General features: G+C 48.8%; 1 protein-coding gene across 2 annotated transcripts in view; it reads left to right on the top strand.

Annotated features, from left to right (window-relative positions):
* The window catches only part of SYT6 (synaptotagmin 6), a 61325-nt gene that overhangs the window by 9422 nt on the left and 38006 nt on the right, over nt 1-13897 (top strand). For both annotated transcript variants that reach the window (XM_045546871.1, XM_045546872.1), the window contains exons 2-3: nt 4007-4355; nt 5836-6394. In XM_045546871.1, the coding sequence (XP_045402827.1) occupies nt 4007-4355; nt 5836-6394 (908 nt within the window). The remainder of the gene's footprint in view (nt 1-4006; nt 4356-5835; nt 6395-13897) is intronic.

The raw sequence follows: 13897 nt of genomic DNA, 5'->3' as shown, positions 1-13897 counted from the left end.
AAGTACCCAGGAAATGTTGGTTGAACTTAATTGAAATGAGAGATAATCAGAGCCCTTTTGTGGGCCATTCATTGATTCACTCATTCATTCCCATGTTCCAGTTTCTATGCCAGGCCCTGGGTCAAACAAACAGGAAAAACACAAGTCACAGCAGCCTACAGTAGCCTACAGTTCAATCAGAGACAAACAGGCTGGGACAGAGGAAAGAATGCCAGGCTGGGTAGTAGACATCTGGACTCTGGTCCAGGCTCTGTGTCTGACCAACCTGTGACACCAGGCAAGTCCCTTCTTTGGACCGCTGCTCCCATCTGAAAAAGCACAGCATGGCCTCAGTACTTGTGGGGCCATTTCTCACCTTAAATGGTAAGATTTTTAAGGCATTGGGCCAGGCTGATCCAGGGGCTGCAAACTCACAAGCCTGCAGGGACAGGCAGGGAACAGGGAGTTGAGGGTTGAGTTGGTGAGGACACACCCCTACAAAGGGTCCCCACCATGCAGGAACACGGTGCAGTCACCAAGTCATTGGTCTTTTCCAGAGAAGCCAGATATCTGGGGTGGTAAAGATGATGGAATTTCTTAACTTTTCAATTATTATGCAAGCTGAATGAAAAACTTTTCTGCCAGCTTATCCAGGAGTGACCTGTTTGCAAGCCCTGCCAGGTGTGCCATTGGGTCAGAGCCTTCTGCCTTCTCTACTCAGAGCAAGAAGAGGCCTTGGACTCAAACGTTCATTCCAAGATTTGGGGAGGGAAGTGGGATGAGAGGTTTGCTTAATGATTTCCTGTGAAGGGAGGCATCCTTCACCGCTCTCTTGGAATAATGGCCATTCCGCTGGGGTCATGGTGGGCTGGGGGCTGGGCAGTGAGTGCCCACCTCCAAACCCATCACAACACTCAAAAATACCAGTTTTACAGCAAAGTTCTTGAATAGCCACAAGAATGGAAAAGGAGAGCTAGAGAAATCGTTTGTACAGGCATACATCAGAGATATTGCAGGCTTTGTTACAGACTACTGCAATAAAGCAAATATCAAAATACAGTAAGTTACACAAATTTTTTGGCTTCTCAGTGCATATAAAAGTTAAGTTCTGTAGTCTATCATGTGCAATAGAATTGTGTCTCAAAAAATGTACATACTCTTATTTAAAAATACTTTATTGCTAAAAAATGCTAATGATCATCTAAGCCTTGAGCAAGTCGTAATCTTTTTGCTGGTGGAGGGTCTTGCCTCAATGGTGATGGCTGCTGACGGATCAGGGTGGTGGATGCTGAAGGATGGGGTGGTTTTGGCAATTTTTAAAAATTAGACAATAATGAAGTTTCCTGCATCAATTAACTTTTCCTTTCACAAGAGATTTCTCTGCAGTATGAGATGCTGGTTGATAGCATTTTACCCAGAGTAGAACTTCTTTCCGAATTGGAGTCAATTCTCTCAAACCCTGCCACTGCTTTATCAACTAAGTTTATGTAATATTCTAAGTCCTTTGTTGTCATTTCAACAATGTTCACAGCATCTTCACCAGGAGTAGTTTCCATTTTAAGAAACCACTTTCTTTGCTCATTCATAAGAAGCAACTCCTCATCCAGTCAAGTTTTATCATGAGATTGCAGCAATTCAGTCACACCTTCAGGCTCCACCTATAATTTTAGTCTCTTGCTATTTCCAACACATCTGCAATTACTTCCTTCACTGAAGGCTTGAACCCCTCAAAATCATCTATGAAAACTGGAATCAACTTCTTCCAAACTCCTGTTAATGACCTTCTCCCATGAATCATAAATGTTCTTAATGGCGTCTAGAATGGTGAATCCTTTCCAGAAAATTTTTATTTTACTTTGCCCAGATACATCAGAGGAATCACTATCTATGGCAGCTATAGCCTTACAAAAATGTGTTCCTTAAATAATAAGATTTGGAAGCTGAAATGACTCCTTGATCCCCAGGCTGCAGAATGGATGTTGTATTAGTAGGCATGAATGCAACATTCATCTCATTGTATAGCTCTATTAGAGCTTTTGGATGACCAGGTGCATTGTCAATGAGCAGTAATATTTTGAAAGGAATCTATTTTTCTAAGCAGTAGGTCTCAACAGTGGGCTTAAAAGATTCAGTAAACCATGCTGTAAACAGATGTGCTGTCACCTAGGCTTTGTTGTTCCATTTACAGAGCACAGGCAGAGTAGACTTAGCATAATTCTTAAGGGGTCTAGGATTTTCAGAATGGTAAATGAGCAGAGGCTTCAACTTAAAGTCACCAGCTGCATTAGCCCTTATCAAGAGAGTCAGCCTGTCCTTTGAAGCTTTGAAGCCAAGCACTTCTCTAGCTAGGGAAGTCCTAGATGTCATCGTCTTCCAATAGAAGGCTGTTTCTTCCACACTGAAAATCTGTTTAGTGTATCTACCTCAATTATCTTAGCTAGACAGACCTTCTGGATAACTTGCTGCAGCTTCTACATCAACACTTGCTGCTTCACCTTGCACTTTTATGTTATGCAAATGGCCTCTTTCCTTAAACCTCATGAACCAACTTCCACTAGCTTCAGACTTTTCTTCTGCAGGTTCTTCTCTCAGACTTCAAAGAATTGAAGAGAGCTAGGGCCTTGCTCTGGGTTAGGCTCTGGTTTAAGGGAACATTGTGGCTGGTTTGATCTTCTATCCAGAGCACTAAAACTTCCTCCATATCAGCAATAAGGCTGTTTTGCTTTCTTATCATTTGTATGTTCTCTGGAGGAGCACCATTAATTTCCTTCAAGAACTTTTCCTTTGCATTCACAACTTGGCTAACTGACAGAAGAGGTCTAGCATTAGGCCCGTCTCGGCTTTGACATGACTTCCTCACTAAGTTTAATCATTTCTAACTTCTGATTTAAAGTGAAAGAGTACGACTCTTCCTTTCACCTGAACACTTAGAGGCCAGACATTGTAGGGTTATAAATTGGCCTAATTTCAATATTGTTGTGTCTCAGGGAATAGGGAGGCCCACGGAGGGGGAACAGCCAGTCAGTGGAACAGTGAAAACACACACATGTTTATCGACTGTTTGCCATGACTGGTGCAGTTCATGGCGCCCCGAAACAATGACAATAGGAACATCAAAGATCACCACTGATCACAGATCACCATAACAGATATGATAATAAAAATAAAGTTTGAAATATTGTGAGAACTACCAAATCGTGACACAGACGCCTGAAATGAGCATGTGCTGATAGAAAAACGGCACCGCTGGACTTGCTTGATGCAGGGTTGCCACAAACCTTCAATTTGTAAGCAATGCAGTATCTGCAAGGCTCAGTAAAGTGAAGCACGATAAAACAAGGTGTGCCTGTATTTAGCTTTGACATACACTGTGTGCATTGGATTCTAACTTAATAGAAGTATTTATTGAGCCTACTATGTTCAGAGTTCTGGGAGTTCAGAAGAAATTAATCCGTGCCCTTAAAGAGATTATGCTCAATCTCATTCACTGGAAGTCAGCTCAGTGTTTATTGAGCTCCCCTCTTGGGCCCAGTGGGGGTGGGATAAGTTAGAGAAGACGAGTTGGCCAGCCTCTGCCCCCAGGGCATCACAGCCTGTTAAGGAAGAGGGAGCTGTATACAGAAATGACTCTAAGTCTGGCCATAGTGACCGCTCTGATAGAAATTCAAACAGCATCCAAATGTGAACACTTCACGAATTTGCACATTTGCTTAGGCTGCTATTAAATATTTAAATTACTTTACTTTATAGGCAGTAGGGGAAGCAACCCAGGTGCTCCTTAAGCTGGCCAGGGGGTAGGGGGTGATACCTGAGGCGAACACAAGATTGCAGGTATTTCTCAAAGTGGACACCCGAGAGTCAACCCTAAAACCATCTCTTCCTCTGACCTGGCAGCTTTCTCATGACCATTCTTTTCTCTTCTTCCGTCTTTGTCCCTTCTGTGTGCCCCCTCTTCCAAAACCCTCACCTGCTTCTCCCCGCCTCTGTCTGTCTCTGTCCCTCCCTGCCTGGCTCTTGCTGAGGGCAGGCACCTCTGTCAGCCTCCTCGCAGTGGTAGTTATTGTGTGTGGCGTGGCCCTGGTGGCAGTTTTTCTCTTTCTCTTTTGGAAGCTGTGCTGGATGCCCTGGAGGAACAAGGAGGCCTCCAGTCCCTCTTCTGCTAACCCCACCTTGGAGGCCCTCCAGAGCCCCAGCTCCAGAGGCAACATGGCAGACAAGCTGAAGGACCCAAGCACCCTGGGCTTCCTGGAGGCCGCCGTGAAGATCAGCCACACGTCCCCAGATATCCCGGCCGAGGTACAGATGTCGGTCAAGGAGCACATCATGCGTCACACGCGGCTGCAGCGACAAACCACAGAGCCAGCGTCATCCACCAGGTGAGGGGTGGACTCCTCCCTTCCCTAACCCCCACACATCCACACGCCCTTATTGAATACATTACTGAGATTTCAGCTTGTGAGGGCCAGAGGCAGAGATAATAACACATATCCTTTGATTGAGGAATATGTCAGATGCTGTGATCCTCGATGGGCCGTCAACTGGGAGGTGACCACCAGGAAAGACGCCACAAAAGGAGAACTTTGAGGCAGGGGGCCATGCATGTGGTGTGCACTCGGTGGGTGTGTGGGTGTGGGGGCATTGGGAGAGTAGGATAGGGGTGTGTTGGGTGTTTGGAAGGAACGTCAGGCAAAGGGAAGAGAACATGCAAAGGCCCAGAGGCATAAAAGTTCATGGTGTGTTTAGGGATATGTCAGTGAGGCCGCATAGCTAGCATCTGCAATGCATGGGAGATAAGGCTAACAGTTCAAGGATGAGGATTCTTTAAAAATTCCCTGCATGACAGCAGTTGTATATACGGCACCCTTCAACTGAAAACAGCAGCAACAAGAAGCACGTAATGACAAAAACCCACTAAATTCAGCAACACTTTAAAAGATGCAGTGCATGCATGCATGAGGCTTTGTATTAACTTAAAACTTAGGGTTCTTATGGATTCCTGGGTCCCTGCAATGTCTCTCCAGGCTCCCAGGGGGCCAACCAACAGGAAGGAGGCCTGGTCTTCAGCCTGGAGTGAAAGTACTGGGCTCACACTGATAGAGTTTGGCCTTGGGCCAGTTGCTCACCTTCCCTGAGCCTCACTTTTCTCAACTGTACAATAGGGCTAATGACTTGTATAATGTGTTGTGAGGAGCCAGTGAAAGAATCCATGTGATAACGAGAGCCAACACATACATCACTCATTATATTATACACCTGGCCCTGTACTAAGTACTTTATACATATTAATTCACTTCACCCTCACAGCAGTCCTATCAATTGCTACTCTTATTATCTTCGTTTTTATAGCACAGGGAGTTTAAATAACCTGCCCAAGATCATATAGTCAGGAAGTTGCAGAGCCAAAATTAACCTATGCATCCTGACTCCAAAGCCCCGGCTTTTGACTACTCCATTGCCTGCCGTATAGTAAGTGTTCCATAAACGGTGGTAGTGGTGATGATGGTGACAAGAGTGCCACATTGAGGGTAAGAAAGGATGGTCCTTTCCCTAAGGGATCTCACGGTTTAATGGGGGAATCAGAGTCACGTCTACCAGGAAAGAAACCTAGAAAGCAAGCAACAGAAAAGCAGGAAGAATGATGATAGCAATGGCTAACATTTATTGCGCTTACTCTATACCAGGCACCATTCCAACTACTTTACATATATTAAGACATATAACACTCCCAACCTTGCACACAAAGTTTGCACAGAGGAAAAGCGGGGCCAACAAGGGATAAGATGAGCCAGGGCTGCCAGCACTGCCCTCCCCTGAGCCCTGACCACACTCTATCTGCCCCCTCCTGCCCTCCGCCAGGCACACGTCCTTCAAGCGCCACCTGCCACGGCAGATGCACGTCTCCAGCGTAGACTACGGCAACGAGCTGCCGCTAGCAGCAGAGCAGCCCACCAGCATTGGCCGCATCAAGCCCGAGCTCTACAAGCAGAAGTCAGTGGATGGGGACGATGCCAAGTCCGAGGCCACCAAGAGCTGCGGGAAGATCAACTTCAGCCTACGCTACGACTATGAGAGCGAGACCCTGATTGTGCGCATCCTGAAGGCTTTTGACCTCCCTGCCAAGGACTTTTGTGGAAGCTCTGACCCTTATGTCAAGATCTACCTCCTGCCCGACCGCAAATGCAAGCTGCAGACCCGGGTGCACCGCAAGACCCTGAACCCCACCTTCGACGAGAACTTCCACTTCCCTGTGCCCTACGAGGAGCTGGCCGACCGCAAGCTGCATCTCAGTGTCTTCGACTTTGACCGCTTCTCCCGCCACGACATGATCGGCGAGGTCATCCTGGATAATCTCTTTGAGGCCTCTGACCTGTCCCGGGAAACCTCCATCTGGAAGGACATCCAGTATGCCACGAGTGTGAGTACAGCTCTGTTTCCTTGGCTTCCTGAGAATTTGCAGTTCTGAGTTGGGTGGGACATGTCCCCAACCCCCTCACCCCCTAGAGAAAAATGGGTCTTTGCCCTTCTGTATGTGAAAGGAACTCTGGAAACTTCCCGATGGCCCAGCCTGCCCTGGGGAAGTCCTTGCACTCTGCCCCAGGTTGGGGTGGTGGGCAGCACAGTTTCCACGTAGATGGGAAGGGAAGGGAATTTTATCTATTGCTTCTGATTGCATGTTCTGAAGTGGTTCTTTCTGCTTGCTAAGCCTCATGTTTGCCACCTATAAAATTATGTTCTGTGTCCCTTTGATCATGAGTAAGGGTTGGGCCAGGCCCATAGACTGAATCAGACAGCAGCATCTGCTGAGGGCATTGACATGTATCAGAAGCTTAGAATAGGCAATCGAGAACAGACTAAATCAATCAGGATGAACCAAGCTATGCTGCGGCAACAAACAATCGTAGGATCTCGTGGCTTAACACAGCCGAGGTTTATGTTTTGTTCGTGTTACATGAGCTTTGCAGCTTGGCTGGGGGCACCACTCCACCTTGTTACCCAGGGCTCCAAGCCAACAGAGGCTCCATCTCGACATGTGCTCCCACAGTTAAACATCAGGGGGAAGAGGATATTGCAAATCGTGCACCATTTCTTAGAGCTTCCGTGCAGAAGCCACACCTGTCACTTCCACTCACATTTCATTAGCCAAGCAAGACAGACACATGGCAGCTCCTACTATCAAGAGGTCAGAGGCAAAGTAATCCTGCCATGTGCCCAGAAGGATATCTGCAAAGACCTAATGAACAGCACTAACGACGACTCACAGCAGAGTCCCTTCTCTTAGGCATTGTCTCCTTGGTGCAGACTAGGAGATGAGGGAGGCCGGCCCAAAAGGAGACGTGGCTAATGAACACGTGAGAGGCGGATGCTGGGCTGTTCACAAGCAACTGGAATTAACCAGGGAAAGTTTCAAGGAGCTGAGGCTCAGTTTGGCTTCTAAGAGAAGGGAGGGGGGGTTTGGCACTGAGAACCAACTGGAGAGGGCACATCCAGAGCCCTTGCGTTTGGCATAGATGGCATGGTCCGGCCCACCGGGTTGAGGAAGCTGTGTAGCTACGAGATCGTGGCATCCCTGCAGGTGTAGTGGTGTCCCTTTCTCTAAGCCCACCCAGGCAGCTGGGTGCTGACAGGGGTGTTCCCCTCAAGCTCCAGTGGCCTTGCCTCTGTTGTCTTGAATGCTAACTGGTTGAGTGTCTTCCTGGATATGCCTTGTGCTATATCTCGGGGAAGTGGTGACCCCACTCTGCCCGCAGACCTCCCTTTGGACAGTTAGTACTCAATGTCTCTGTGCTGAATTTTTGAGGAGAGAGGCTTGGAGAATTAGCCCTGCTCTGGGTGGGCAAAGGGTATGAATCTCGATTTGTTCAAAGAGAAAAAGCTTGATGGGCTCTGCTTCTGCCCCAGGAAGGGTGTCTGGGACACCCGGTTGTCACAGCTGCTGCTGACTTTGACCAGTCCAGCCCTGCGTCTCAGTGCTGGCCCCACCTTTGCTTTCCTGAAATGCTGTCCCGGCGGCAGACAGACGGGGTGGGCAGACAGGGCGGATCAGAACAGCAGCTGTGCACCGGCCCCAGGCATGGGAGCTCCACTCTATAAATCACTCTGAAGTTTGCATCTGGTGTAGCTTGTCTCTTGTGGTCTCCTAAGGCAGCAGCTTCATCACAGTGACTCTACAGGTAGAGAAAAGCCACTCAGTTCTCCTCACAGTGAGGCCACGGCCCAGGGTAGGTGGGTGAGGCCAGGGACTGAGGGAAGCAGAGCTCAGCTCAGCCCTCCTAGGGGCCTCTCTGCTCCCTGCCAGAGCCCCCACCTTCCTATCACAAACTTCCCATACCCTAGAACTGCTGTGGCTGGCCCTGCCCCCGTCCCATCCCCACTTCCCTAGCTCAGCTTCCAAAGAAGGCAGATCAACCCAAGAACACTGGACAAATCTCCATCATCCCCACCATCCTCAGTCAGTATCACCGTAGTCCTCCCCGTCTCCTCCTCCTGAGAACACTGAGCCAGGCACTGGGAGGTGAGGGTAGGAGGGGCTGGGAGGGAAAATAGCCTCTTCGACCCACAGAAACCTAATCTAATTACAGAGACAAGAAATGTTCATGCAATCGCTGGCAACGCAAGGCAACAAATACTACACACTGTCTGCAGTTACAAGATCCCTGAGAGTTAGGACAACTGGGAAGGTCTCTTGGATGAGGACAATTAAACTAGGTGGGGAAGGACTTATAGAAATAACCTGATAGGCAGAGGGAGAAGCAGTACTCTAGCCAGGAGCAGGGGGAGTCCAGGCCCAGAAGTTTCCAAAAGTTTCCAAAGGTGCAGAGCCAGGGACCGTGCTCAGACACCCTGTCTTACTTGCATTCTGAGCCAGATGTTCCTCTCCAGCGAGTCCCCTGGGACCCTCCAGCCCGCAGCCTCACCAGCAGGCATGGTTCTCATCACCCTGGCAGCCAAGGACTCAAGCAGAGGAGGGGGAAGAGATGCAAGAAAGCTGGTGCTTTTACCTGTTTTGCAGTGCTATTTGGGGGCCAGGGAGGCCCAAGTCACAGTCGCCGGGCATGACAGAGCACTCAGTGTACACGACAGTACAGATGAGCGCATTGACAGTGGGCTCCTATTTCTCCCAAGTGCCTGATTCCATTCCCAGAGCTGCCCTTTGAACCCAAGATGAGGACCCGTGGCAGCTCCTCTGGCACAGGCAGGCTGGTCCCTGAGAAATGCCTGACCTTCCTGCCTCCTGCCTCTGCCCACGAGGTTCCTTCTGTCAGGCAGGCTCGGCCCCCACCTCTCTGCCCAGCCCCAAACAATCCAGTGTGAGAGCCTGCCTGCCCAAAGCCACCCTCCTCGCGGCCTTCCGGTCTCACAGCAACTGCCCCTCCGATGTACTGTCTAGATCCCTCAGTTATGTCTTGAATCATATTCTTGTAAAGTCCCCCCAATGGCTCAGAAATGGCTGGGCCCACATTTGACTTTCTCCTGTATTTTCCCTCAGAGCTGAGTGTGAGAGCCCAGCACGTTCATGTTAAATGACCAGCTGCTTACTTAATGCAATTAAAACTATATGTTAGTACCCAAGGAAGCAGTTGGTGGGAAGGTTAACCTGGGAGGGCTTCCTGGAGGAGAAGCTCAAGTAATATTTTGAAAATGGGTAGAGCCAGGCTTGGTGGGAAGAGACCCAGCCTGTGCATTCATTCAGGGGTATGGTTCACGCAGCTGGTTTGTGTCTGGGGTGGCAAGGGGTAACCAGTCGGATCAGGTAGTCTGGACCAAAGCAGAAGGTCGGTAGCCCACAGGCTGAGCAGAAGGAAAGGCACCGTGAGAAAGGGGCCTCGGGAGGCTGCTCTGTGGTCGCACAAGTGCCATCAATGGTGCCCCCGTTGGTTGGAAGGAGCAAAGCCTGAAGCAGAGTGTCCCCCACCCCAGGTCACTCTGTACGGACGTCGGGCAGCACAGCAGCTAGTATGCCCCACTGCTGGAGGGCCAGGGGCAGGCACACCAGGCCTGGAGGGCAGTGGCCGCTGGTATTCTACTGAATCAAGAAACACAGGCCTAGGAAGGAAATCCTGGGAGTTCATCGCATCCATTCTAGCCCCGGGCAGGGCTGCCCCACGCTCCTGCTGCCCTTCCTGCTGCCGGGCTTACCGAAGGGCCCCTGGGGGTGTCCCAGGCATTCCCAGGGATTTGCCACTGTGTCTCCAAGCAGAGCTTCAACTGGCTAAAATCACTGTGCTCTTCCCTTCCCCCTCCTCTGCCCCCAGTCTCATTATTTCTATATAAAGCTGTAGATTTATCATTATAATAGAGCCGCCGTCACCGGGGTTTGCTAACATCTCTGTAATCTTGTAGTTATTGCTACAGAGGCCTCAGACCCCAGTGCACACAACTATTCCTGTGGCTGTGCCCGCTCCTCCGCTGCGGCGGGAGGTGAAGGCTGTAATTGGGGCCATAAATATGTGCTGTGTTTGGTGCACTAATGGACTCGCCATCTTCCTGCCTCACTGGGTCCCCACCAGCTTGGAGTGTGCATGTGTGTGTGTACATCTATGTGTGTGCGTGTGTGTGTGTTGGGGGGTGATGGGGTGTACTGTGTACTTCCAGGGAGCCTGACTCGGGGTCTGCAGGGAAGAAGGGAGGACTTCTGTGGTGAAATAGCCTGGCAATGAGCAGAGCTGTGCAGAAAGAGCTCAGGCTTTGGTGCCAAACAAACCTGCGTTGCATTCTAGTTTCCGTACTTTCTAGCTTTGAGAACATGGGACATTATCCTAACTGTGCCTCAGTTTTAATATCATCAAAATGGGGAGAATAATGTCATCTAGCTCCTAGTGGTATCATATATAGTAAATGAAACTGAACTAAACACTCGAGCTACCTGGGACAGCACTGCCACAGAGCAGCCCGCTGAGCCCCGTCCCCCTGGTGCCTCCACTGCTGGCTCAGCCCGTGGTCACCTTCGTGCCACTCCCAGGCCTGGCCTCCCCCTTCTCTCCAGGCCACGTAGTCTGACTTGTTGTTGGATATTATTATTCTTACTTTATTTCTTGTCTTAGTCATGCCATGTGTTCTCTGGGTGACCTTGGAAAAGTGACTTCCCTTCTCTGGGCTACATTTTCCTCAGTGTTAAACCATCTCCAAAATTCTGAGAGCCTCATCTTCTCAGCTTCTCCCATGGAGAAGTTCTTGGCTTTCACAGAACAGAGCTACGCAGTCCCTGGGGTCACCATGGCAGAGGCATGACAGGCCACTGGGGAGAATGTCCAGACATGCCCTCTCCTCCCTTAAATGCCAGTGAGACTCAGTCCTCTCTTCAAGTCCCTGGGGACTGTCCTCTAGGAGGTTTCTGCCACAGGGGAGGCCCCACCAGCAACCCTTCTTCCTCCCATTCCGGGAAGCCACATTCCTACGCCGACACTCAGCGCCTTCCCGGCTGGCTCCTTTCAGATCACTGGACATGTGCAGGTTGTTACTTACTGAGCTCCTACTAGGGTCCCAGAGCACAATCTCCTCGATCATGTTTCATCCTCACCACAACTCTATGGTCATCCACTAGATGTAAATAAAGAAAGGAAGGTTCAAGGTTAAGCAACTTACCCAGTGTCACCCAGAGAGAAAGTAGAAGAGCCAAGATTCAAAACCCCAATCTTCAACAGAACACATGATCCTTGCACGGCCAGAGGACATAGTTGCATTGCTCTTTGGGACAGAAAATAGGTCCTGAAATTTGCAGCTCTCCAAGGGATTCAGAAGAGTGTTTTGTTTTGTTTTTCTTTATGGGCTGTTTACATTCTCTTGTTCGTCCCAAAGGTGGTCATTTCAGGGAGCAGGTTTTGTGCTGACACTTGGATTCCTTTACCTTTTACCCAGTACCTTTCTGCGAACATTGGGTTTGATGTTCATTCTGTTCATATCTGGTCATATCACCTGTTGGACATTTCCTTTTGGATTCGTGCTTTCTGGAAGGTTTACCTGTTAGAAGATCATACTCAGTAACAGGCACAGAAAATTGTGCTCTAGAAGAATAAAACTGAAAAACTCAAGAAAAAAGAGAATTTTTTTCCATTGATGTTTAGAATGTTTGAGACTGAAACAGGGAAGGCCATAAAATATCTGGTCATATCACCTGTTGGACATTTCCTTTTGGATTCGTGCTTTCTGGAAGGTTTCGATTCATTAACGTTAATAGTTAATTATAACCTTTTTTTTTTAACTTAAGAGGATTCAGGATTAAGCAGCAACTAAATTAAATCATTTAACAGATACTTGTTGAGTGCCAACTATGTCCTAGTCAGTGCATCATTGAGCACTTGTTGAATACAGAGCCCTGGGCTGGGCTGTGGAAAGGATGGCAAAGAAAGAGCCCCCCACATCAGAGTGCACAAGCCCCCAAGCCCCCAAGCCCTCATACACAGGGCACACACTCAGGGGCAGACTGGCTCAGGTGCTTACAATATAGGCTGGGCGCGGTGGCTCACGCCTGTAATCCTAGCACTCTGGGAGGCCGAGGCGGGTGGATCGCTCGAGGTCAGGAGTTCGAGACCAGCCTGAGCGAGACCCCGTCTCTACTAAAAATAGAAATAAAAATTATCTGGACAACTAAAAATATATATACAAAAAATTAGCCAGGCATGGTGGCACATGCCTGTAGTCCCAGCTACTCGGGAGGCTGAGGCAGTAGGATTACTTAAGCCCAGGAGTTTGAGGTTGCTGTGAGCTAGGCTGACGCCACGGCACTCACTCTAGCCCGGGCAAGAGAGCGAGACTCTGTCTCAAAAAAAAAAAAAAAAAAAAAAACAATACGATCATGCAAGCTGCCGTACGATGAGCCATGTGCCGAAGTGTTAAGGAAAAATGAAGAAAAGAAATCAGAGTCAGATGAGATTGCCTTGGAAAACTTTCTAGAAAAGGAAAGTTTCAGGCCAGGCTTTGATGACAGGAAGAGGGATTCAGAGGTATGGGAGTATGTTTCTCTATCTTCTTTGGATTGGGGGAAGGATCTAGAGAGAACTTCTCTTTTCTATGTGTAATAACTACTTGCACTGTGGTTACTACGTACTAGGCACCAGGCTGAAGTACAACGACTTCAACTCCAGTTCAGTCCTCAAGGCCGCAGAGTCTGACGGGGGAGGCAGAAAAGCAGCTCAGTTGTCCTGGGGACACACAGGACCTCACTGGCCCTGCATGTTGAGGGAAGGCAGGGCTCCTGGAATGAAATTGCCCTCCTTGCCAGCAAAAATTTCAGCCACGTCCTCTTCTCACACCCACATACTTAAGTTAAATGAGATCTAAGAGTAGCCACAAAAGGCTTTTTCAAGTAGAGCCAAAGAATCAGCTTATTGATCCACTGTGACTCATTACATCACTCAGGGATGAAGCCTCCCAAAAGCACATTGACCAGCAGCTGACACAACGGCTTCTAAGTGTTCACCTTGGATGTCAGTCTCCCAGGTCTATCCTGGGAGACCCGGGAGGCAGGAGCAAGAGGGAAGTGTACTGAATCTTCATCCACTAATATGTCTTCAGTGAGCCTACCAAGAACATACTTGGGTCCTAGAACAACTGTATCTTGAAGAGACAGATACAGTCCTTGCTTTCCAGGAGCTTACAGTGGAACAGAGGTTTCAGAGCAAGTAAAAATGTAATGAAAGGAACACAATTATTTGAATTGCATTAAGAGGAAAAGGGGGAGATAGAACTGATTATTGAAGCTAAGAGAGTGAGTGAATGGGATGAGGGATACAGGTGATGGAAGGAGAATTCAGGAACCAGAACTGAGCTTTGGGGGAGCACCCACAGCCGGGGTGAAGGAAGAGGAGGGGTGGCCAGCAGAGAGTACCAAACAGGAGGAGATTCAAGAGAAAGGGAACTGAGGAAGTTAAAGGAGGAATAGTTTGGGAGCTATTCAGTCAGCAGTTATCTGTTTGAGCAT

This window comes from Lemur catta, chromosome 3 (assembly GCF_020740605.2).
Source record: "Lemur catta isolate mLemCat1 chromosome 3, mLemCat1.pri, whole genome shotgun sequence".
NCBI lineage: Eukaryota > Metazoa > Chordata > Mammalia > Primates > Lemuridae > Lemur > Lemur catta.
This window is presented reverse-complemented; position numbering and strand designations above follow the sequence as displayed.